Raw genomic sequence first — 23,042 nt, 5'->3', positions numbered from 1 at the left:
TCTTGTCCGCGCGGACTGATACAGATTTGTCCGTTTGTGTTGGATCGCTGGAGATGCCCTAAGCCTCAATGGAAGAAATGTCAACCCTCGCCTCTCAAAGAAAAGAAAAATCCTAGCGTCAACGTTTAGTTGCACAGGTATCCAAAAAAATAGCTCGTTTACTTGCACACACAAATCAGGGATCAAAGATACGTTGGCACGCCACCGCCCTTGCCTTTCTTTCTTTCTTTTTTTAAGAGCAATAATTCACTGATGTAGAGACAACTCCGCTTGAAATTCCCAGTACTTCCGCTGCAAACGGACAGCAAAAGTCTAGTGAAGGAGGAAAACACAGACAAGCTCGAAGAAACAAGTGACCTCTAAATCTTGCAAGTTGCAACTTTCAGTTTGACCATTGAACACCATTGTTAAAAAATTAAGTGCTCAACAAGTACAACCCTAGTATATAAGAGGGTGCGATTCTCCATGTAATGGAGAAGTACCTCTAATGGAGGGAGCACCTCGAGCCATCCTCTTCTTGCTACTCATTGTCGATTTCGCCGTAGCTCAAAATACCACCAGCAAAGCAGGTGAATTCCATGTCGGAGTAATCCTCAATCTGGACTCACTGGTAGGGAAGGTTGCACGAACCAGTGTTTCATTGGCCGTCGAGGATTTCTACCCAACCCATACGAACTACAGCACAAAGCTTGTTCTCCACATTAGGGATTCCATGGCCAGTGATGTCCAGGCTGCATCAGCAGGTATGTGTTCTGCAGTATGTCACGTTGTATGGATTCAGGAAAACCAAATAATTTCGTTTTCTATTATCAAAATATCATTCAGAAAAAAAAGGTATTTAGTACTTGGTTAGTATGGCAAGGACCTAAACTATGTATCTTTGGTTTCTATTAACAGAAATCGGTGATGAGCCCCTAGTTTTCAAAAAAAAAAAACTTGGTTAGTATGGTCAATTTCTCAGTTTGGAATACCTGAGTGACCTTAGAGAAAACACAAGATGTATGAAAACCACATATACAGAAAGCCTAGGTTTATTTTCAATTTGCAAAACCATACCCGAGTGACATATTTCTCCAAATGGGTCCAATGAAACAATCCCTTTTGAAATGATGTTGTCAAGGTCTCCCACTCCCCACAATAATGGCGTTGGCGATAAGCAAAAGCTAGAAAGACGTCGGTTGTAAAGTTGTAACAAAGCTATGAAATAACTATTATAAAACATCCGAAAGCCGGTGATAAAATTACAATGGAAAAAAAACATTGTACACAAAACATTCCAATCCAATTTGGCTGAACCTTGGTAATTTTGGTATGAGTGGATGGGTTAATATTTCTGCCTTTCTGTGCTTGCATCTCATCTTGTGAATATAATCTGCTGGAAAACATCTCTTTATAGTCTCCCAAAAAAACTGTGTAGTTTTCTACCCCTATAATTCAAATATACTCCCTCCATCCTCAAATAAGTGTACATCTAGCTCTAAAATTTGTCCACAAAAGAGTGTACTTCTATCTTCTCAATGCACTTTAATTGCTTCTCTCTTATCGCACAGAAATCAAACCCAATAATATTGACCACATGTTCTTCTTATTTTCTACATGCATTTAGCTCATTGGAGGTGAAAGAATTAAAGAGGAGAGATGCATGTTTCGAATATATTTTCACTCCACTTCATAATTTATCTTGAAAAATCCGCATGTACACTTATTTGTGGACGAAGGGAGTATTTAACAAACAGCGGGGCTCTTCCGTGATGTGTTCCCTAGAAAGAGGGCAAGTAGAAATACCTTTTTGCTCATAGCACCCACTGCCAAAAAAAAATTGTCCGCACACAAAATTTCGCGAAAAAGTGACATTTTCTGTGACTTGTGTAAAAAGGACAATTTTGGGTGCTCCTACATAGCTTCTCCTGGGACTTTTATCTTTTTTACTCAGCCCAAAAAAACTGTCCTTTTCTCACAAAATTTTGTGTGTGAACATAACATATCAGGATGTACTCCCAGAATTTTTAGACATTTTAAAATACATTTAAAATGCATTTTTCATAATAGATGCATTTGGAACTATGACCCAAAACACCATGTCCAGCAAGTAGAAAATATTGTATGTCCTTGCACATGTGTGTTGTACAAACCATTTACTTTTTGTAGAAGTACTTGACTATTTGTTATGTCAAGGGATCATAGAGGAAAAAATGTTACAATTGTCATAGAAGTTTGTAGTCTCAATGAGAGTCTTAACCAAACAAAATCTGAAGGTTCAACTTCTTGGCCTTTTCCAATCTTGAAAAACTGGTCATGATGCTGTGTAGTACCCATTATTGCACTGATATTATATTGATCGACATTATCTTTTATGTTCACTACCAAAAGCCATTGAATTACTGGAGAATTATAAAGTTCAAGCCATAATTGGTCCCCAGAAGTCATCAGAAGCTGTATTCATATCCAAACTTGGAAATATAACACAAGTCCCCACAGTATCCTTCACAGCAACAAGCTCCTCTCTCACTTCTGACAGTATGCCATATTTTGTGCGTGCCACAATGAATGACTCAGCTCAGGTGAAAAGCATTGCCTCGCTTATACAAACATATGGATGGAGAGAAGTAGTACTAGTATATGATGACACTGACTATGGGAGAGGCATTCTACCATACCTCAATGATGCACTTCAAGAAATTGATATACGTGTTCCATATCGCAGTGTTATCCCTTTGTCAACAACAGGTGAAAACATTATGCAAGAACTTTATAAGTTGATGAAAATGCAAACAAGGGTATTTATTGTTCATACATCCTCCACTATGACTTCCCTTCTCTTTACAAAGGCAAAAGATATAGGGATGATGAACAAAGGATTTGTGTGGATTATCACAGATGGAGTAGCAAACATCCTCGATTCACTAAATCCGAGTGTTATTGAGGCAATGAATGGTGTACTAGGAGTAAGGTATCAAGTCCCTAAATCACAAGAACTTGATAACCTCTCCATAAGATGGAGCAGAATGTACCAACGGGATAACCCAGATGAGTCACCCTTTAATAAGTTAAGCATTGTTGGTTTATGGGGATATGATGTGGTATGGGCATTAGCACAGGCTGCGGAAAAGGTTGGGATATCGAGTATAAGAAATAAGAGGACATGGACCAGTAAAAACGCCACATGCTTGCAATCTATGGTTATTTCTACAAATGGTCATGAACTCTTGACAGCAATTGTCCAAAACAAGTTCAGAGGTTTAAGCGGTGACTTTGACCTAACAGACAGACAGCAGCTTAAAGTTTCTATGTTCCAAATAATTAATGTGGTTGGGAGAGGTTGGAGACAAATAGGGTTTTGGACTCTGGAAAGAGGACTTTCAAGGCAGTTAAATCAAAATGTCTTGAAAATAACAGGATCAGCATCAATGCCTGATCTAAATCCTGTAATTTGGCCAGGAGAGTCAACCGACATACCAAGGGGCTGGGAAATTCCTAGAACTGGTAAGAAGCTTAGAGTCGGTGTGCTCACAAGTGGATATCCAGAGTTTATAAACGCACTAAGAGACCCTGTAACAAATACAACAAGAGCGAGCGGCCTTTCAATTGACATATTCGAGGAGGCAGTAAAGAGGCTACCTTTTGCACTTACTTATGATTATGTACCATTTGGCACAACTGATACAGCAAATTCGGGGAGCTACAATGATTTTGTTTACCAAGTCTATCTTCAGGTAAGAAATAGTTTATAGATAATGTAGCTTCCATTTCTCAATCTTCCAAGTGCATGAACTAGAAGCTGGCATTTCACAGTTAAGATAAGGTTCACCGTATTTTTTTTCTCAAAGCAAATAAAAAGTCTATTGCATGCTAAAATATTCCTTTTATGTGGAACAATTGAGCTTCTAGCGACTAATTGATCTTAAAAGCTAGATACTCATTTTTATTTCTCAAATATTTAAAGCTGACTAATGTTAATGCCATCGCAGAAAACCGACATAGCAGTTGGAGACATAACTGTAAGATACAATAGAACATTGTATGTCGACTTCACTATACCATACACAGAATCCGGAGTAGGGATGATTGTTCCAGTCAGGGAAGACATGATCGAGAATATGTGGATTTTCTTGAAACCATTAAGCACTGGAATGTGGTTTGGCAGCATCATATTATTTATATACACAGGACTTGTTGTTTGGCTGCTGGAGTATCTAAATGGGAATGAACATGTGCATGGTCCCTTTTCACTCAAACAGCTGGGGATTACAATGTTTTTCTCCATTCTTGAAGAGAGTTGAGTAAATATTACAATTTCCTACATTTTGCAGAATTTTTAACAAGTATTTAAGTTGCATAGACAAAGTATATGCTGCACTATATTAAATAAGAAGAAGCACTGAAATTTCCTGCAAGAAAGACTACTACATTGATCTGACCAAACTGCGTCTCTACAAGTTCTAGGGGATGAAAAAAAATCATCTCTAGGAATCTTATTTATTTGAATTCATCTTGAATTTTTTCCAAAATAAGATATCTGTATAATTAACAATTCTAAATCAATGCAATATTAAGTATCAGAAGAGGAAAAAACGATTCTAGTTTGATCTGCTGAAAAACCATTTAAGACATATTGTTCAGTAAACAGAAAATCCATCTTTACATTGTCCTCTGTTTTCATTGATGGTAAGACTTGCATTATCATCTACAGAAATGGATATTACCATATGCTTTCCACCAGTTCTGAGATAGTGTGCACTGCAGTATCTCCCAGCTTTCAAATTTGTTTAGCGTCTTTACAATAACTTCATTGTTATTTCTGCAGAGGAGAAGCTGGAACGATTTCTATCTAGAATTGTTCTACTTGTATGGATGTTTGTTCTTCTGGTGCTTACATCAAGTTATACAGCAAGCTTTGCATCAATGCTAACTGTGCAGAAGCTTTCACCGACAGTAACTGATGTTCATGAACTCCAGAAGAAAGGAGAATATGTAGGATTCCACCGTGGTTCCTATATAGAGGGTCTACTAGTAGATATTGGTTTTGAAAGATCAAAGATCAGGCCCTATGATACACCTGACGACTTCTATGGTGCTCTTTCTAAAGGAAGCAAAAATGGCGGCATTGCTGCGCTTGTACATGAAGTCCCGTACATCAAACTGTTTCTTGCAAATTACAGCAAAGGTTACACAATGGTGGGGCCTATTTACAAGAGTGCGGGATTTGCATTTGTAAGTTTAACTATGCCTCCAAGGACGTTTACTTTTAGTCCCTTTTGAAAAATGAAAAAAAATTACACCCACTATATGTTCCTCTAGTCTATCAAACAGAGTAACATAATTTTCACAACTTTCCTTTTAAAATAACTCTAAAATAAGTACATCACAACAACCACAAACTATGCCTGAACCCTAGCACCTATGGTCAGCTTACTGGATCTTTGTACTATTTATGCAACTTTTAATATGACTATCATATCATATGGTACTGCTAAATAATACCATTATTGACCAACTTTCATTGTATCATTTTGGCTAAGAATGTTCAGTCCTATTAGAAATTTTACTTTTCAGGCCTTTACTGGATCAGAATTTACGATGCAGAATTCTTCATATTCTAGCATTTGCAAACTTATAACAATGATAGTTTTGGTTATTAGGCCCTTCCCAAGCAATCTCCACTTCGTGCTGAATTATCAAGGGCAATACTGAACATCACAGGAGGAGATAGCATCATTGACATTGAAAAGAAATGGATAAATCAAAAGAACCATCAAAATGAGGATAAAATTGATGGTTCAGGTGCTATCACTTTAGGAAGTTTTGGCGGACTATTCCTCTTAACTGGGATCGTAACAACATGTTCCCTTTCTGTAGCCATGTTGTTGAACCGCCACAAAAGACATCAACAAAATAAAAGGGGCAAAGGAAATGATCAAAATGAATGTGCACATGGGCAGCAAGGGGAAAATGGAGTTTCACTAGGAGAACAAGCAGACCAAAATAGCGATGAAGAAGAAAAATGCAACGATATAGAGAACCAAGCAACATTGCCAGTGCCTCAAAATTCAAACACAAATAGTGATCAGCTACCGGACAGTGAGAACAACAATATAGGTTGCAGATGCACAGAAAATAACAGGGCAACATCACTGACTCATGTTGGTTCACAAATCATTCACAGGGGAGACAAAAGTGGTCTGTCATTAAGTGGCTCAAGTTAGTGGGTAATTGGGTAAGCCGGCCAGGCTGAACTTGGGTATGTGAATTTGCTACGCGTGCAAAATCAAGTAAACTTTCAGTTTACATACGATTCAGCCTTTCAGGCTAACCAGTCGCATTATATTTTCGTATTTTTATTACCTTGGAGAAGACAAAGTTCACTTTGTACTAGCCTATATACTCCTGCCAGTAAGATCGTGCCTTGAATGCTTTACATTACAGAACAATCATCTATACGACTATACCAGAGCGTCCATAGTTGATTAACTTGATTCTAACGATCTGCAAAAGGTTGTGTTGGCATTCTATCGAACACCTTGCCCCCAACAGTTCCAACAAATCTACTCCAGACCAAAACATTTGCGAGCGCGTACAATAGAGGATTGAACTCGAATGCCAAAGCCGGAAGCAATAGTTCACTTTGGAAGTTTGCACTACGCATAACTTATGATGGATTATCGAGTCTCGTCGTCGTCGTACCTCGCCGCGCGCCGGATGGGTCCTCCCTCCGTCGCGATAGTGGGTGGGCGAGCGACTGCATCCCGAGGATTCCTTGCGGCGGGACAGGGCAGGGCGGGGGCCGCGGGGCGGACACCGAACCCAGCGGCGCGACGCATTTCGGACACAAAATACCCGCGGGCGTCCGTTTGCGTCGCCTGGCGGACACGGAAATAGTCGCGCGTCCGTTTGTGTCTGGGGCTGGCTCCAGCGGGGCGACGCATTTTGGGCGCAGACCAGAATTTAAAAAAGAGGAACTAGCGTCAACTTTGCACGAAATTTTACAGCCGCAAATTGAGGGCTGAGACAAGTTCATCACACTTGCAGATGTCACGGCGTAAAGTGAAGTGCAAAAGGGGCACAACAAGAACTGAACAGCAATAAAAATGTCCAAAAGCAGGCCAAGGTGCTGGGTCGCATGGCGCCGGCGATCAGGCGTCTCGCACACGGATTTCAGTGCGCCTCTTCATGAACCAGGCACCGGTGTCGTCTTCGACGTTGCTCAAGTCGGCTAGCATGATCCGAGTGTTCTCTGCAAGGATCTTGGCCTTGGCGTCCATCCTCCTAGCCTCGGCGTCAAGCAATTTGGCCTTGGAGTCTGCCTTCTGAACCTCAATTACCTATTTCGCGAGGTTGTGGTAGATGGCAGCTGCGACCTCTTTTTCCAGACGCCTCTTCTCGTCCCTAGCAGCCAAGGCGGCATGGTTGTCGGCCATTATCTTCTCCATGCTTTGGGTGAACGCAATGGCCTGCGCCTCCCGGACAAGATCGGCCTTGGTAGCCTTATGGCCTCGTGGACGAGGTGGAAGGGCTAGACGGCCTTGATCGTCCTCTTCGCCATCGAGGTTGATCGCTGTCCCATTCCTCACAGCTTCGTTGTACGACGCAAAGCTTGTCATCCACTTGTTGGCGTTCTTGAGCACGTCCCAGCAATGGACCATATGGAAGCCCTTCTTATCGTTATGCGTCGCCCTGAACTTCTCCAAGGCTCGGGATACCTGCAATCATAGCCGCCAATGATGTACATACAATGATGCAAATAGTGTAGAATGATGATGGTTGTATCCTGTTTACCACTGTCATGACGCCAGCGCCGCTTACGGGGTTATTAATACCATGTTCGACCGCCGAGCAGAACTTGCTTGTCTCTTGTTTGATGTAGTTCCATCTTTTCCGGAGGGATTCTTCCGTCCGAGGGCTTGTGATATGGTAGGGCGGGTGCATCCTGGTCTCGTTGTACTGCTGCAAGACCTTGGCCCAATAGACCTTGCCCTTTTGATGCGCGCCATTAATATAATCATGGCTCGTTGCCAGCCACGCTTCACACAAACACTTATCCTCGTCTTCGACGAAGCCTTGTGGCCTCAGGCTCTTCCCCTTCTTTTTCGTAGCAACGCCAGACTGTGTTGGCGCGTCGTCGAAGTCGTCGACGGACACGGGTGTTGGCTGCGTCTGCTGAGTGGCGAACAGCCGTGCGGTTTCGATGTCCTCCGCATCTTGCGTTGCTTCCCAGTATTCATGCGGGCATGTCCCGGCCGGAGCACCGCGAACGAAGCCGCCGCCGTAGATAATTTCCTGGATGTCTGAGTCATGGCGGTCCTTCCAATAGTCCTACGAATGACCGGACATCAGACGCATGATACACGGCTCGCACACATTGACAGAGCTCACATACCGGGTCGTCCATCGTCGGGGCAGGCGGCGCCATTTTGTCGAACAGGATGCGGGGCTGTGGCATGCTCTCCTCCGGCACCTGGCGCGTATTCTGTGTCGCGCCCGGGCAGGAGTCACCGCTTCTAGGCGTCCGGTTGAGGTCAGGAACCGCCGCCCCGGTCAACTACACCGGTGGCAGGCCGGAGGCGAACCGCGACGCCGGGTGGCCCTGCAAGGGAGCGGGAGTTCCAGGGTGCAGCTGGGAACTTACCGAGCTCACCGACGAGGCCGGAGGAGCGACGCCGGCGATCCCCTCTCTCTTGACGAGCATGTAGCCCTCCGCTAAGGTCGGATGGAGGACTTGCGCGACGCCGGCTTTGATCTGCATCTGCCAGGCCTGCTGGTTGGCGGCCGCGGCAGTCTTGATCTTCTGGTTCTTGCGCCGGCCGCGACGCTTCGCGGCCTCGATGATTTTCTCCTCCGCGGAGAACACCTTCTTTGCCGCCTTCGGCTTTGCCTCCCGGCCGCCGCCGGTGGCGGCCCGCTTTGCTTCCACCGGAGCTGCAGCCTCCATTCTGGCTATGGTCGTGGCTACGGGGGAGTGTGGGGCGGCGGCGGGTGCGAGGGTTTGCTCCGCATCCATGGCGGTGGCTGCGGCGGCGAGGACGTCCATCGCTTCTGGACTGCTCGCGCCGGTCTAGTTTGCAATTTCGCGGGGAATGGCCAGTAATATCGGCCTCCCTGCCACTGACGCGCGGGTCCTACGTCTTTTTCGGCGCACACTCCGCGCGACCGTCGAGCGTCCGTGGAGACGCAAACCTGACGCATATTTGGGCCAGGTTTGCGTCTCCGCGCACGGACGGCCCGGTCAATTTGCGTCGTCCCGCTGGAGCAGGCCCCAGACACGTTTCCGGTCACGACAGACACAAACGGTCGCTCACGTCGCTGGAGATGCCCTTATAGCGGAGGAGCAAGGTGACTCTCGTCAGTTTTAAGCAGCAATTCTTTCCCCTTGGGTCGCCTCCGCGCGGGCGGCTCCAGGGGCGTCCAAACCCTAGGTAGGGAACCACCCAAAATTCCCCCCTCCCCTGGCAGCTGCCGCCGCCGGAGTTGGCGGTGGCGGCCGTGCCCGGCCGTCGAAGGCGGCGGGCGAGAGCTGCGCGCCCCGACGGGTCCCCTACGCGCGGAGGCGGGACGTCACCCGGGAGGCGCTGGTGGTGGGTGTGTCCGGCGGCGCGTCTTGGCGGCGCGGCCGGCGCACGGCCGGGGCGTGGAGGTGCGGAGGAGGAGTTTCTCAGCGAGGTGAGCAGAAGGCTGCGGCATGGAGCGTCGGCGCGAGCTGGTGGCGGCGGCGCGAGCCCAAGGAGGTCATGGCGGCGGCGGGAGGCTCGGCCAGAGGAGTCCAAAGCGAGCAGAGGCCGCCCGCCCGGACGGTGAGGGCGAGCTCGGCTGCCCCGGTGGCGTCCGGCAAGGAGGCCGGAGGAGTGGGCGCGGGCATGGAGCGTCGGCGCGATCCGGAGGCGGCGGCGCAATCCCAAGGTGGTCGTGGCGGCGGCGGGGAGGCTCGGCCAGGAGGAGTCCAGGCGAGCAGAGGCCGGCCGCCTGACGGTGCGGGCGCGCGGCGGCTGCCCCCGGTGGTGGCCGGCGGGGAGGCCGGAGGAGTGGGCGCGGGCCCGATCTGGGCTTCTGCGGGTCCAATCTGGGCTTGCAGGCCCGGATCTGGCTGGTGGCAGGAGTTGCTGCTGTGGGCAGTCTGCCTGAGTTGGCGACAGCCTCGGCGGGCGGTTCTGGCCCGTGCCGGTGGAGAGGGAGGCTGCCTCTCCCTTGCTGAGTCGGAGTTGGAGGTGGAAGATGGACCATGTCCTCGGCCGTGTGGTGTGTCGGAGTCCACAGATCTGCGACAGCTTCGGGGAGGAGCTGCGGTGATGGCGGTGCGAGGCTTCTTGGACGGCGTGGTCCAACCCTCGGAGGTGCGGGATGCGCGATGGCACGGATGAAAATCCCGCCCGATCTTGGTCGGGCCGGCGGCGACGTCACCCACGGGTGTCGTTTTTTCCTCGTTGGAGGCGCCGTCGAGGAGCTTCGACATCGTCTGCGCTCTCTCGTGGTGTTGGTGTTGTCTCCGGGCGAAAGCCTAGATTCGGAGTTGGATCGGCGTGATAGCGGCGTCCTCGGCGTCGTTCCTCTGTTGGGAGTATCGCGTTTGGAGACAAGGTTGGAGGTCCTAGGTTGCGCTCCTCCGGTGCTCGCCGCTGGCCAAGGCTGTTCTTCAGGGGCGCTATGGACACCATAGTCGGCGTGTCCTTGATCAGGCTTCCTGGGTTTGTCCGAGTCCCGCTGTCTATCTCTTCAGATGGTGCGTCGACAAGGAAAGGCTTTGAAGGGTCTGTTTTTTGGAAGCGTTAGATGTTGGTCGTGACGCGGCTTTGTAGTTTAGCTTAGGTCAGGCTCCTCTAGGTTTTGTTGTTGTTGTGTCTGTGGTGGAGTGTGTGTGCTACGCTCATTGTTTGCAGCGATTTGTAGTCTTCTTGTATATTTTTTCTGCCTTCTATAAAGATATGGTACGTCGTTGGCGTACTCGCGAAAAAAAGACTCTCGTCAGTTTGGGGTGTCGGATAGTACGCACTGGACCCACCTAAATTAAGTACGTACTAGAGCATCTCCGACAGTCCACCTTTGAGTCGTGGCACTGCCACCTACTGAAACTGGCATCGACTTTCTTTTTATTTTGAAATTAGCCTGGGATCTGGAAATTCAATTCGGCTCCCGGATGCGTATACATCCTGTACCAAAAAATCATATTTTGAAATGTCAAAATAATTTAATAAAAAAAATTTACATGTACATCTTCATAATATATGTTCGTTCGTCAAGTTTCACGAAAAATCAATATTTTTTGTGGTCTATATAAAAAAGAGAAAACTTATCTTGTGAAAAGCATTATTTTTAGCACTAAGTTTTGTCTTTTTTTACACACGTCACATGATAAATCATTTTTTTATGAAACAACTTTGTAAGCGTGTAGCATGAGAAGATTTACATGCAAATATTTGGTTTCGATATTTTTGAAATTCAAAATATATGTAAGATGCATTTCAAAATAGAGGGAGCATATACTCCCATGTTCCAAAACACCACTCCCCTAGCATCAACAAATATACTCCTCCCAACGAAATCATACGCTTGGTCTTTTTTAAATGGAGCGCATTATGTTTTTCCAGAAAATGCAAAACTTGGTGTTTCATTGCATAGATAGATAGAGTTGTTACGAGATAAGAATGGCTACACGCAGGTGAAACACCACACTCGATAGCTAAGCCTAAGGAAGGATTACTGTTAGGCCCGACTGCCCTAGCTGCCACCCACAACCTAGCTTCCATCTTAATCGTGTCAAGCAAAAGCCATTGACGCCCGCCGCCCGGAAGAGGGGCGGGAGAGGGAGGCGGTGGGTTAGGGTTAGGAGGGGGATTCCTGCCCCACATGCAATTCTAAACGCGTCACTGGCAGGCTTATCTAATAATTACATGTGGGAGCAGGAAGCCCCCTCCTAACCCTAACTCGCCGCCTCCCTCTCCCGCCCCCATCCCAGGCGGTGGCGGAGGCTCCTCCTCTCCCCACGCCCCACAGCCACCCGCCGCCAGCCGCCCCTCAGCTGCTGCCGGCCCCGGTCACGGCCACGGCACTGGCTCGGCCCCGGCCTCCGTGACCCGGCCCCGGCCCGGCTCTGGCGGTGGTGACGACACCCCATCCGTCGAATCGACGAGGGGGAGAAGAGGGTTTCCGCGGCGGCGTTTTATGGGAGGTGATGAAGCACCAGTGGAGGAAGTCGGGCAGCACGGCTACTTGGCTGGGGCTTGTGGCTCTCCGTCGGTAGCCATGGAGGATTCGATGGAGCGGTGTCGGCCTCCGCCCCCGGTAACGGTTCAGCGGTGGTACGTATGATCCGTGCCGCTGTCCTCTTCCCTGGTGATCCGTCGGGAGAGGTTGGCGGCGTGCGGGCTGCTGATCTTGCTTTGTTTTTGGTGGCGGTCCTCGGGTTCCTCGCATGCGAGGATGAAGATCTTCCGGAGGTTAGTTTGCTTTGATCTGGCTGGAGAGATGAGTTCCGGAAAGCTCAGCTAGCGAATGGAATAGTGCATCTTTTGCCTGGTGTTTGCTGGATCGGGTGGTATTCGGTCGCCCGCACCCATGTTTTTATGCCGACCGTTTGGTTCCGGAGGAGCGGCGTGAAGCTTTATTCTGGGTTGACATCAGGTGACTTTTTGGTCCATTGTGAAGTCAGAAGAAGGAATATCATGAAGGCCGGATTGGTGGACTGCCTGAAGGAGGTTTAAGTCTCCGTGATGTTGAGGGATCTGCTTGGCGTTCCGGGCTCTGCAGCAGTGGTATGCATGTGGGGCGGCAACACAGGGGAAGTTCAGAGTCTTACCTTGTAGGGTGAAAACCCAAGGTCTGGCCTTAACTGGTTGTGTCTGGCAATGATCTTGTTGGAGGCATTGTTTTGAGAGTGGGGTCTATCTTCGGGGTGAAAACCTAGACCTTTGGTCGTGCGACGACAGCGCTGGTGCAATGTTCCCTTCTTGGAGGCGTCGCTTTTGGAGAGTCCGTACTTCAGGTGTTATCACGGTGGTGGTTGTATTGCTGTTGCTGGGCCTAGAAGGTTGTAGGGGGACTTTTATTTGTTAATTTTCTTTACTCTTTTTTGGATGTGTGCATCCGTACTGCCACTAGGGTGAAGCGTTGTACAGAGGCTAGATATAATAAGTATCTTTTGATATTAATATATTCTCTATCTAAAAAAGCAAAAGCCATTGAGGTCAGGCCGCTCGCCATAAAAACTTTTTCGAGAATACACCATGGAGAGGTGTATCAATCACATAGAAGAGTGCCAAGATGGCAAAGTTTGCGCTACCACAGGGGGCAGCTCCCCAAACACACGCCTACTCTCCGTGCTGCCACGGTACAACGGTCGGATCAAGAATAACAAAGAGAGAGCCACGAAAAAGCTTAGCTAGGCGCCATCGCTCGAACTCCTCTCGCACCTTGTCCCTGATGGCGCCATGCAAGGCCACCGCTCCGTTGAAGACCACGTCGTTTATGTGCCTTCAAATGGACCAAAAGACCAGGATGATGGCAGTCCACATGTCCCGTCTGTGAACTGTCGGACAAGCCCGGGATGTCCACCATTCCAGCAGATCGGTGTCCGGGTCTGGGAGCCACTCCTCCTTGCCCCAACACCTAAGAGCCCAAGCCCATGTCTCCCACGCAACCACGAAACCCAGCAGCAAGTGCTGCAAGGTCTCCAGCTCCTGATCGCAAAGCGGGCAGGCTGACGGACACGGCAAGCCACGACGTCGAAGCCTATCCGCCGTCCAACAGCGGTTCTTTGAGGCCAGCCATGCGAAGAACTTGCAACTGTACGGTGCCCTAGACCGCCATATCTCCTCTGAGACGGAGGCCCTTGATACGTCTCCAACGTATCTATAATTTTTGATGTTCCATGCTAGTTTTATGACAATACCTACATGTTTTGCTCACACTTTATAATGATTTTATGCATTTTCCGGAACTAACCTATTAACAAGATGCCAAAGTGCCAGTTCCTGTTTTCTGTTGTTTTTGGTTCCAGAAAAGCTGTTCGGGCAATATTCTCGGAATTCGACGAAACAAAAGCCAAACATCTTATTTCACCGAGACGAACCAGAACACCGAAGGGGAGCCAGAGAGGAGGCCCAGGGCCCCCAGACCACAGGGCGGCGTGGCCTAGAGGGGGGGCGCGCCAGCCTATGAGGTGGGACCCCCAGGCACCCCCACGCGCCGCCTCTTCGCCTATAAAATCCCTCGAGACCTAAAAACCCGATAACAATTGACGAAACTCCAGAAAGACTCCAGGGGCGCCGCCGCCATCGCGAAACTCCGTTTCAGGGGACAGAATCTCTGTTCCGGCACGCCGCCGAGACGGGGAAGTGCCCCCGGAAGCCATCTCCATCAACGCCACCACTTCCATCATGCTCTGTGAGTAGTTCCCCCATGGACTACGGGTTCTAGCAGTAGCTAGTTGGTACTCTCTCTCCCATGTACTTCAATACAATGATCTCATGAGCTGCCTTACATGATTGAGATCCATCTGATGTAATCGGTGTTGTGTTTGTTGGGATCCGATGAATTGTTAAATTATGATCAATCTATCTATATAAGTTTGTGAAGTTATTGTTGCTGCAATCTTGTTGTGTTTAATGCTTGTCACTAGTGCACGAGTGGCATGATCTTAGATTTAAGCTCTATAATTATTGCTTAGATTGTATCTACAAGTTGTTTGCACATGTCTATGTCCAGAACCCGAGGCCCCAGAGTGACAACAACTGGGATAACTGGAGTGGAAGGCTTAGGTATGAGGATCACATGTTTTCACCAAGTGTTAATGCTTTGCTCCGGTGCTCTATTAAAAGGAGTACCTTAATTACCAGTAGATTCCCTTGAGGCCCGGCTGCCACCGGCTGGTAGGACAAAAGATGTTATGCAAGTTTCTCATTGCGAGCACGTATGACTATATATGGAAAACATGCCTACATGATTAATAATCTTGATGTTCTGTCTTAATGCTTTCAATCCTATCAATTGCCCAACTGTAATTTGTTCACCCAACACTTGTTATTGGAGAGTTACCACTAGTGTAGATAGCTGGGAACCCCGGTCCATCTTTCATCATCATATACTCGTTCCTACATGTCATTGGAAGTAGTATCAACTATTTTCTGGTGCCATTGCCTCTGTGTTACTATTACTGCTGATGTGTTACTGTTACTACTGCTCTCATATTACTGCTGCTTTCACATCACCCCTGTTACTAGTGCTTTTCCAGGTGCAGCTGAATTGACAACTCAGTTGTTAAGGCTTATAAGTATTCTTTACCTCCCCTTGTGTCGAATCAATAAATTTGGGTTTTACTTCCCTCGAAGACTGTTGCAATCCCCTATACTTGTGGGTTATCAGCCCTCACCTCGAAGACTGTTGCGATCCCTCGAATCAGTGAGGAAGTTTTAATTAAGAACTATAATTGGAATAGCTATATTCATTTTGGGTTCGAAGAAGTAGAACAATTTGTTTTTTTTATGGGAGCTTCTGAGATCGAATCCTTCATGGCTAAAAATTATGAAACTTGTGTTGCTTGTAAGGACCTTAAAGATTATGTCTCTTCTATCCTTAATTTTTGCATAGAAAGTTACAGCGATAATCCTTATATTATTGATTATAAAGAGAGACTCATTAATGCACAAGAATGCACTCACAATTTGCAGGAACCTGTGAAAGAAGAAATTGATGAACCTGAAAGCTCATTGGATGAAAAAGTGGAGGAAATTGATGAACCTGAAAGCTCATTGGATGAAAAAGTGGAGAAGAGTGATGAACAAAAGGAGGAAGAATGGATTAGCTACCCATGCCAACCTTCTAATGAGAGTAACTCTTTATCTCTTACACTATTTGATTGTCCTCCATGCTTACCAAAGGAGGATGAATGTTATGTTCCTGTGGATTCTCTTGAAATATTCCCTATGAGTAAAACTTGTGAGAATAATTATGCTACTGTTATCTATGATAATCCATGCTATTTTGATAAATCTTATGATAATGCTTTGTTTGTGCCTGATGTCGAAATGCATGGTACTAAAGAGTTTTGCTTGGCAAATGTTTATGATAAATCTCTAGATGATGGTCCTATGTTACTTGATAATATTAATTGTACTACTAATGAAAATGCGATTGGAGAGGTCTTGACTTTATCTAGGAGTCCCATATCTTTTGAGATTGATCAATCATCTTGTTATATTATTGATAAAAGTGGTTTTGAGAGTTTTGATCCTATTATTTTTGAGCTTGATAAAAATTATGTGTTTATGGATCATGAAAAACATGCTTTATGTGATAGTTATATTGTTGTTCATGAAGCTACTGAAAATTATTATGAGAGAGGGAAATATGGTTGTAGAAATTTGCATGGTACTAAAACACCTCTCTATATGCTGAAACTTTTGAAGTTACTCTTGTTTTATCTTCCTATGCTTGTCACTTTGTTCTTCATGAATTTATTTGTGTACAAGATTCCTATGCATAGGAAGTGGGTTAGACTTAAATGTGTTTTGAATTTGCTTCTTGATGCTCCTTTTGCTTCATTTTCTATCTTCGATGTGAGCATCATTAAAATCTACTGAGCCCATCTTAATGGCTATAAAGAAAGCACTTCTTGGGAGATAACCCATGTATTTATTTTGCTACTGTTATGTTGTGTCTTGGAAGTTGTTACTACTGTAGCAACCTCTCCTTATATTTATTTTATTGCATTGTTGTGCCAAGTAAAGTCTCTAATATAAAGTTGATACTAGATTTGGATTTCTGCGCAGAAACAGATTTCTATCTGTCACGAATTTGAGTAGGTCTCTCTGTAGGAAACTTAGAAAAATCTGCCAATTTTCATGCGTGTTCCTCAGATATGTAAGCAACTTTTATTAGTTTTGAGTTTTCTGATTTGAGCAACAGAAGTACCTATTAAAAATTCGTATTTACTGGCTGTTCTGTTTTGGCAGATTCTGTCTCTGTTTTTTGCATTGTCTCTTGTGGACTTTAAGTAAGGCTTTCTAGACGTGGAGAGCTGTAGCTAATGTTTTATTGAGTTCTTGCAATGTGTCACTACAGGACTAAAGTGAATTAAAGTTTTTTGACTACTAACCCCTCTAATGAAGTTTATGAGAAGTTTGGTGTGAAGGAAGTTTTCAAGGGTCAAGAGGGGAGGATGATATATGATCAAGAAGAGTGAAAAGTATAAGCTTGGGGATGCCCCCGTGGTTCATCCCTGCATATTTCAAGAAGACTCAAGCGTCTAAGCTTGGGGATGCCCAAGGCATCCCCTTGTTCATCAACAACTTATCAGGTCACCTCTAGTGAAACTATATTTTTATTCTATCACATTTTATGTGCTTTACTTGGAGCGTCTGTGTGTTTTTATTTTTGTTTGTGTTTGAATAAGATCGGATCCTAGCAATCCTTGTGTGGGAGAGAGACACGCTCCGCTTTTTCATATGAACACTAGTGTTCTTTATTTTACTTTTAATGTTCATGACAAAAGTTGGAAGCTATTACACTTATTGTTATTTGGTTGGAAACAAAAAATGCTTCATATTGTCTTCAATAACTTGATAATTGGCAATTGTTTTGAGCTCTCAAGTAGATCAAGTTTAAGCTCTTGCATCATGTAGTTTAAACCTATTAGTGGAGAACTACCGTAGAGCTTGTTGAAATTGGTTTGCATGATTGGTCTCTCTAAGGTTTAGATATTTTCTGGTAAAAGTGTTTGAGCAACAAGGAAGACAGTGTAGTCTTATAATGCTTGCTATACGTTCTTATGTAAGTTTTGCTATACAGGTTCATATATGTGTTTTCTTCAAACAACCTTGCTAGCCAAAGCCTTGTACTGAGAGGGAATGCTTCTCGTGCATCCAAAACCTTGAGCCAAAACCTATGCCATCTGTGTCCACCATACCTACCTACTATGTGGTATTTCTCTACCATTCCAAGTAAATACTTCATGTGCTACCTTTAAACAATTCAAAAGTTATTATCTCTTATTTGTGTCAATGTTTTATAGCTCATGAAGAAGTATGTGGTGTTTTATCTTTCAACCTTATCACTTACTCTTGACAGACTTTCACCAATGGACTAGTGGCTCATCCGCTTATCCAATAATTTTGCAAAAAAGAGCTGGCAATGGGGTTCCCAGCCCCAATTAATTAACCTTCACTAATAGTTCTCTTCACATGTTTTGCCCTGATTCATCAGTAAGCAACTTAATTTTGCAAATAGACACTCCTTCATGGTATGTGAAATGTTGGAAGGCACCCGAGGATTCGGTTAGCCATGGCTTGTGAAAGCAAAAGGTTGGGAGGAGTGTCATCTATAAATAAAACTAAAATACATGTGTAAACAAAAGAGAAGAGGGATGATCTACCTTGCTGGTAGAGATAACGTCCTTCATGGGAGCCACTCTTGAAAGTCTGGTTGATGAGGTAGTTAGAGTGCCCACTACCATTCGTTGACAACAACAAACACCTCTCAAAACTTTATTTGTATGCTCTCTATATGATTTCAAAACTTGAAAAGCTCTAGCACATGATTTAATCCCTGCTTCCCTCTGCGAAGGGCCTTTCTTTTACTTTATGTTGAGTCAGTTTACCTACTCCTTTCTATCTTAGAAGCAAACACTTGTGTCAACTGTGCATTGATTCTTACATACTTGCTTATTTGCATTCATCATATTACTTTGTGTTGAAAATTATCCATGAGATATCTATGTTGAAAGTTGAAAGCAATTGCTGAAACTAAATCTTCCTTTGTGTTGCTTCAAAACCTCTTATTAAGAATTTATTGCTTTATGGGTTAACTCTTATGCAAGACTTTTTGATGCTTGTCTTGAAAGTACTATTCATGAAAAGTTTTGCTATATGTTATCTATTTGTTAGCAAACTATAGATCGTTGCCTTGAGTCACTTCATTCATCTCATATGCTTTACAATAGTATGATCAAGATTATGTAAGTAGCATGTCACTACAGAAATTATTCTTTTTATCGTTTACCTACTCGAGGGCGAGTAGGAACTAAGCTTGGGGATGCTTGATACGTCTCCAACGTATCTATAATTTCTGATGTTCCATGCTACAACGGGTCTGGGAGCCACTCCTCCTTGCCCCAACACCTAAGAGCCCAAGCCCATGTCTCCCGCGCAACCACGAAACCCAACAGCAAGTGCTGCAAGGTCTCCGGCTCCTGATCGCAAAGCGGGCAGGCTGACGGACACGGCAAGCCACGACGTCGAAGCCTATCCGCCGTCCAACAGCAGTTCTTTGAGGCCATCCATGCGAAGAACTTGCAACTCTACGGCGCCCTAGACCGCCATATCTCCTCTGAGACGGAGGCCCTTGATACGTCTCCAACGTATCTATAATTTCTGATGTTCCATGCTAGTTTTATGACAATACCTACATGTTTTGCTCACACTTTATAATAATTTTATGCATTTTCCGGAACTAACCTATTAACAAGATGCCAAAGTGCCAGTTCCTGTTTTCTGTTGTTTTTGTTCCAGAAAAGCTGTTCGGGCAATATTCTCGGAATTCGACGAAACAAAAGCCAAACTTCTTATTTCACCGAGACGGACCAAAACACCGAAGGGGAGCCGGAGAGGAGGCCCAGGGCCCCCAGACCACAGGGCGGCGCGGCCTAGGGGGGGCGTGCCAGCCTATGGGGTGGGACCCCCAGGCACCCCCTCGCGCCGCCTCTTTGCCTATAAAATCCCTCGAGACCTAAAAACCCGATAACAATTGACGAAACTCCAGAAAGACTCCAGGGGCGCCGCCGCCATCGCGAAACTCCGTTTCGGGGGACAGAATCTCTGTTTCGGCACGCCGCCGGGACGGGGAAGTGCCCCCGGAAGCCATCTCCATCAACGCCACCGCCTCCATCATGCTCTGTGAGTAGTTCCCCCATGGACTACGGGTTCTAGCAGTAGCTAGTTGGTACTCTCTCTCCCATGTACTTCAATACAATGATCTCATGAGCTGCCTTACATGATTGAGATCCATCTGATGTAATCGGTGTTGTGTTTGTTGGGATCCAATGAATTGTTACATTATGATCAGTCTATCTATATAAGTTTGTGAAGTTATTGTTGCTGCAATCTTGTTGTGTTTAATGCTTGTCACTAGTGCACGAGTGGCATGATCTTAGATTTAAGCTCTATAATTATTGCTTAGATTGTATCTACAAGTTGTTTGCACATGTCTATGTCCGGAACCCGAGGCCCCAGAGTGACAGCAACTGGGATAACTGGAGGGGAAGGCTTAGGTATGAGCATCACATGTTTTCACCAAGTGTTAATGCTTTGCTCCGGTGCTCTATTAAAAGGAGTACCTTAATTACCAGTAGATTCCCTTGAGGCCTGGCTGCCACCGGCTGGTAGGACAAAAGATGTTATGCAAGTTTCTCATTGCGAGCACGTATGACTATATATGGAAAACATGCCTACATGATTAATAATCTTGATGTTCTGTCTTAATGCTTTCAATCCTATCAATTGCCCAACTGTAATTTGTTCACCCAACACTTGTTATTGGAGAGTTACCACTAGTGTAGATAGCTGGGAACCCCGGTCCATCTTTCATCATCATATACTCGTTCCTACATGTCATTGGAAGTAGTATCAACTATTCTCTGGTGCCATTGCCTCTGTGTTACTATAACTGCTGATGTGTTACTGTTACTACTGCTCTCATATTACTGCTGCTTTCACATCACCCCTGTTACTAGTGCTTTTCCAGATGCAGCTGAATTGACAACTCAGTTGTTAAGGCTTATAAGTATTCTTTACCTCCCCTTGTGTCGAATCAATAAATTTGGGTTTTACTTCCCTCGAAGACTGTTGCGATCCCCTATACTTGTGGGTTATCAAGACTATTTGTCGGGCGCTGTCGGGAGGCATAGCTCTACTCATAAGTTCACCTGGGGAGTACACTCTACCTCTCTCTCTATTTTATTTTATTTTGTTTTGCTTAGTTTACTTTTGTCTAGTTTATTTGTGCTTAGTTTATTTCTGTCTAGTATTATTTTGCTTAGTTTACTTTTGTCTAGTTTGTTTTTGTTTTGTTTTACTTTTCTCATATACCCAAAAATCCATAAAAATTTGAAAAACCGAAAAATTTAAAACTGTTGTTATGGGAGAACCCACAACCTATTTGGAGCTTATAGAATTATATAATAATTATAGAGAATCAAGAACGGGTAAAGTCATGAGTGTTGTGATAGAAAAATTGAATACAATTGCTAAAATCTTGCTTAAACGCCATGATATAAACTGTTGCTCTAAACAGGATACTAAACATCTTAAATTTCAATGTGGCTTTAGTGAGGAAGTTTTAATTAAGAACTATAATTGGAATAGCTATATTCATTTTGGGTTCGAAGAAGTAGAACAATTTGTTTTTTTATGGGAGCTTCTGAGATCGAATCCTTCATGGCTAAAAATTATGAAACTTGTGTTGCTTGTAAGGACCTTAAAGATTATGTCTCTTCTATCCTTAATTTTTGCATAGAAAGTTACAGTGATAATCCTTATATTATTGATTATAAAGAGAGACTCATTAATGCACAAGAATGCACTCACAATTTGCAGGAACCTGTGAAAGAAGAAATTGATGAACCTGAAAGCTCATTGGATGAAAAAGTGGAGGAAATTGATGAACCTGAAAGCTCATTGGATGAAAAAGTGGAGAAGAGTGATGAACAAAAGGAGGAAGAATGGATTAGCTACCCATGCCAACCTTCTAATGAGACTAACTCTTTATCTCTTACACTATTTGATTGTCCTCCATGCTTACTGATACGTCTCCAACGTATCGATAATTTCTTATGTTCCATGCCACATTATTGATGTTATCTACATGTTTTATGCACACTTTATGTCATATTCGTGCATTTTCTGGAACTAACCTATTAACAAGATGCCGAAGTGCCGATTCTTTGTCACTGTTTTTGGTTTCAGAAATCGTAGTAAGGAAATATTCTCGGAATTGGACGAAATCAAAGCCCAGGGGCCTATTTTTCCACGAAGCTTCCAGAAGTCCGAAGGAGAGACGAAGAGGGGCGACGAGGGGGCCACACCCTAGGGCGGCGCGGCCCCCCCCTTGGCCGCGCGGCCCTGTGGTGTGGGGCCCCCGTGCCGCCTCTTGACCTGCCCTTCCGCCTACAAATAGCCTCCGTGACGAAACCCCCAGTACCGAGGGCCACGATACGGAAAACCTTCCAGAGACGCCGCCGCCGCCGATCCCATCTCGGGGGATCCAGGAGATCGCCTCCGGCACCCTGCCGGAGAGGGGAATCATCTCCCGGAGGACTCTACACCGCCATGGTCGCCTCCGGTGTGATGTGTGAGTAGTCTACCCCTGGACTATGGGTCCATAGCAGTAGCTAGATGGTTGTCTTCTCCCCATTGTGCTATCATTGTCGGATCTTGTGAGCTGCCTAACATGATCAAGATCATCTATCTGTAATTCTATATGTTGCGTTTGTTGGGATCCGATGAATAGAGAATACTTGTTATGTTGATTATCAAAGTTATATCTATGTGTTGTTTATGATCTTGCATGCTCTCCGTTACTAGTAGATGCTCTGGCCAAGTAGATGCTTGTAACTCAAAGAGGGAGTACTTATGCTCGATAGTGGGTTCATGCCTGCATTGACACCTGGGACAGTGTGATGAAAGTTCTAAGGTTGTGTTGTCTTGTTGCCACTAGGGATAAAACATTGATGCTATGTCTAAGGATGTAGTTGTTGATTACATTACGCACCATACTTAATGCAATTGTCTGTTGCTTTGCAACTTAATACTGGAAGGGGTTCGGATGATAACCTGAAGGTGGACTTTTTAGGCATAGATGCAGTTGGATGGCGGTCTATGTACTTTGTCGTAATGCCCAATTAAATCTCACTATACTCATCATGATATGTATGTGCATGGTCATGCTCTCTTTATTTGTCAATTGCCCAACTGTAATTTGTTCACCCAACATGCTGCTTGTCTTATGGGAGAGACACCTCTAGTGAACTGTGGACCCCAGTCCAATTCTCTTTACTGAAATACAATCTA

At 45.2% G+C, this 23,042-nt stretch overlaps 1 protein-coding gene across 1 annotated transcript; it reads left to right on the top strand.

Moving 5' to 3' along the window:
• Window positions 1–487: 487 nt before the first annotated feature.
• LOC127301498 (glutamate receptor 2.8) lies at window positions 488–6,420 on the top strand. Its single transcript, XM_051331754.1, has 5 exons — window positions 488–743; window positions 2,371–3,713; window positions 3,969–4,275; window positions 4,805–5,211; window positions 5,640–6,420. Exons 1-5 carry the CDS (start codon window positions 488–490, stop codon window positions 6,201–6,203), a joined length of 2,877 nt encoding a protein of 958 aa, XP_051187714.1. The 3' UTR covers window positions 6,204–6,420.
• The last annotated feature ends 16,622 nt before the right edge of the window (window positions 6,421–23,042 follow it).

Source organism: Lolium perenne, chromosome 5, assembly GCF_019359855.2.
Source record: "Lolium perenne isolate Kyuss_39 chromosome 5, Kyuss_2.0, whole genome shotgun sequence".
Classification (NCBI taxonomy): Eukaryota; Viridiplantae; Streptophyta; class Magnoliopsida; order Poales; family Poaceae; genus Lolium; species Lolium perenne.
The sequence above is the reverse complement of the archived record's forward strand: the minus strand, read 5'-3'. Positions and strand labels throughout refer to the sequence as shown.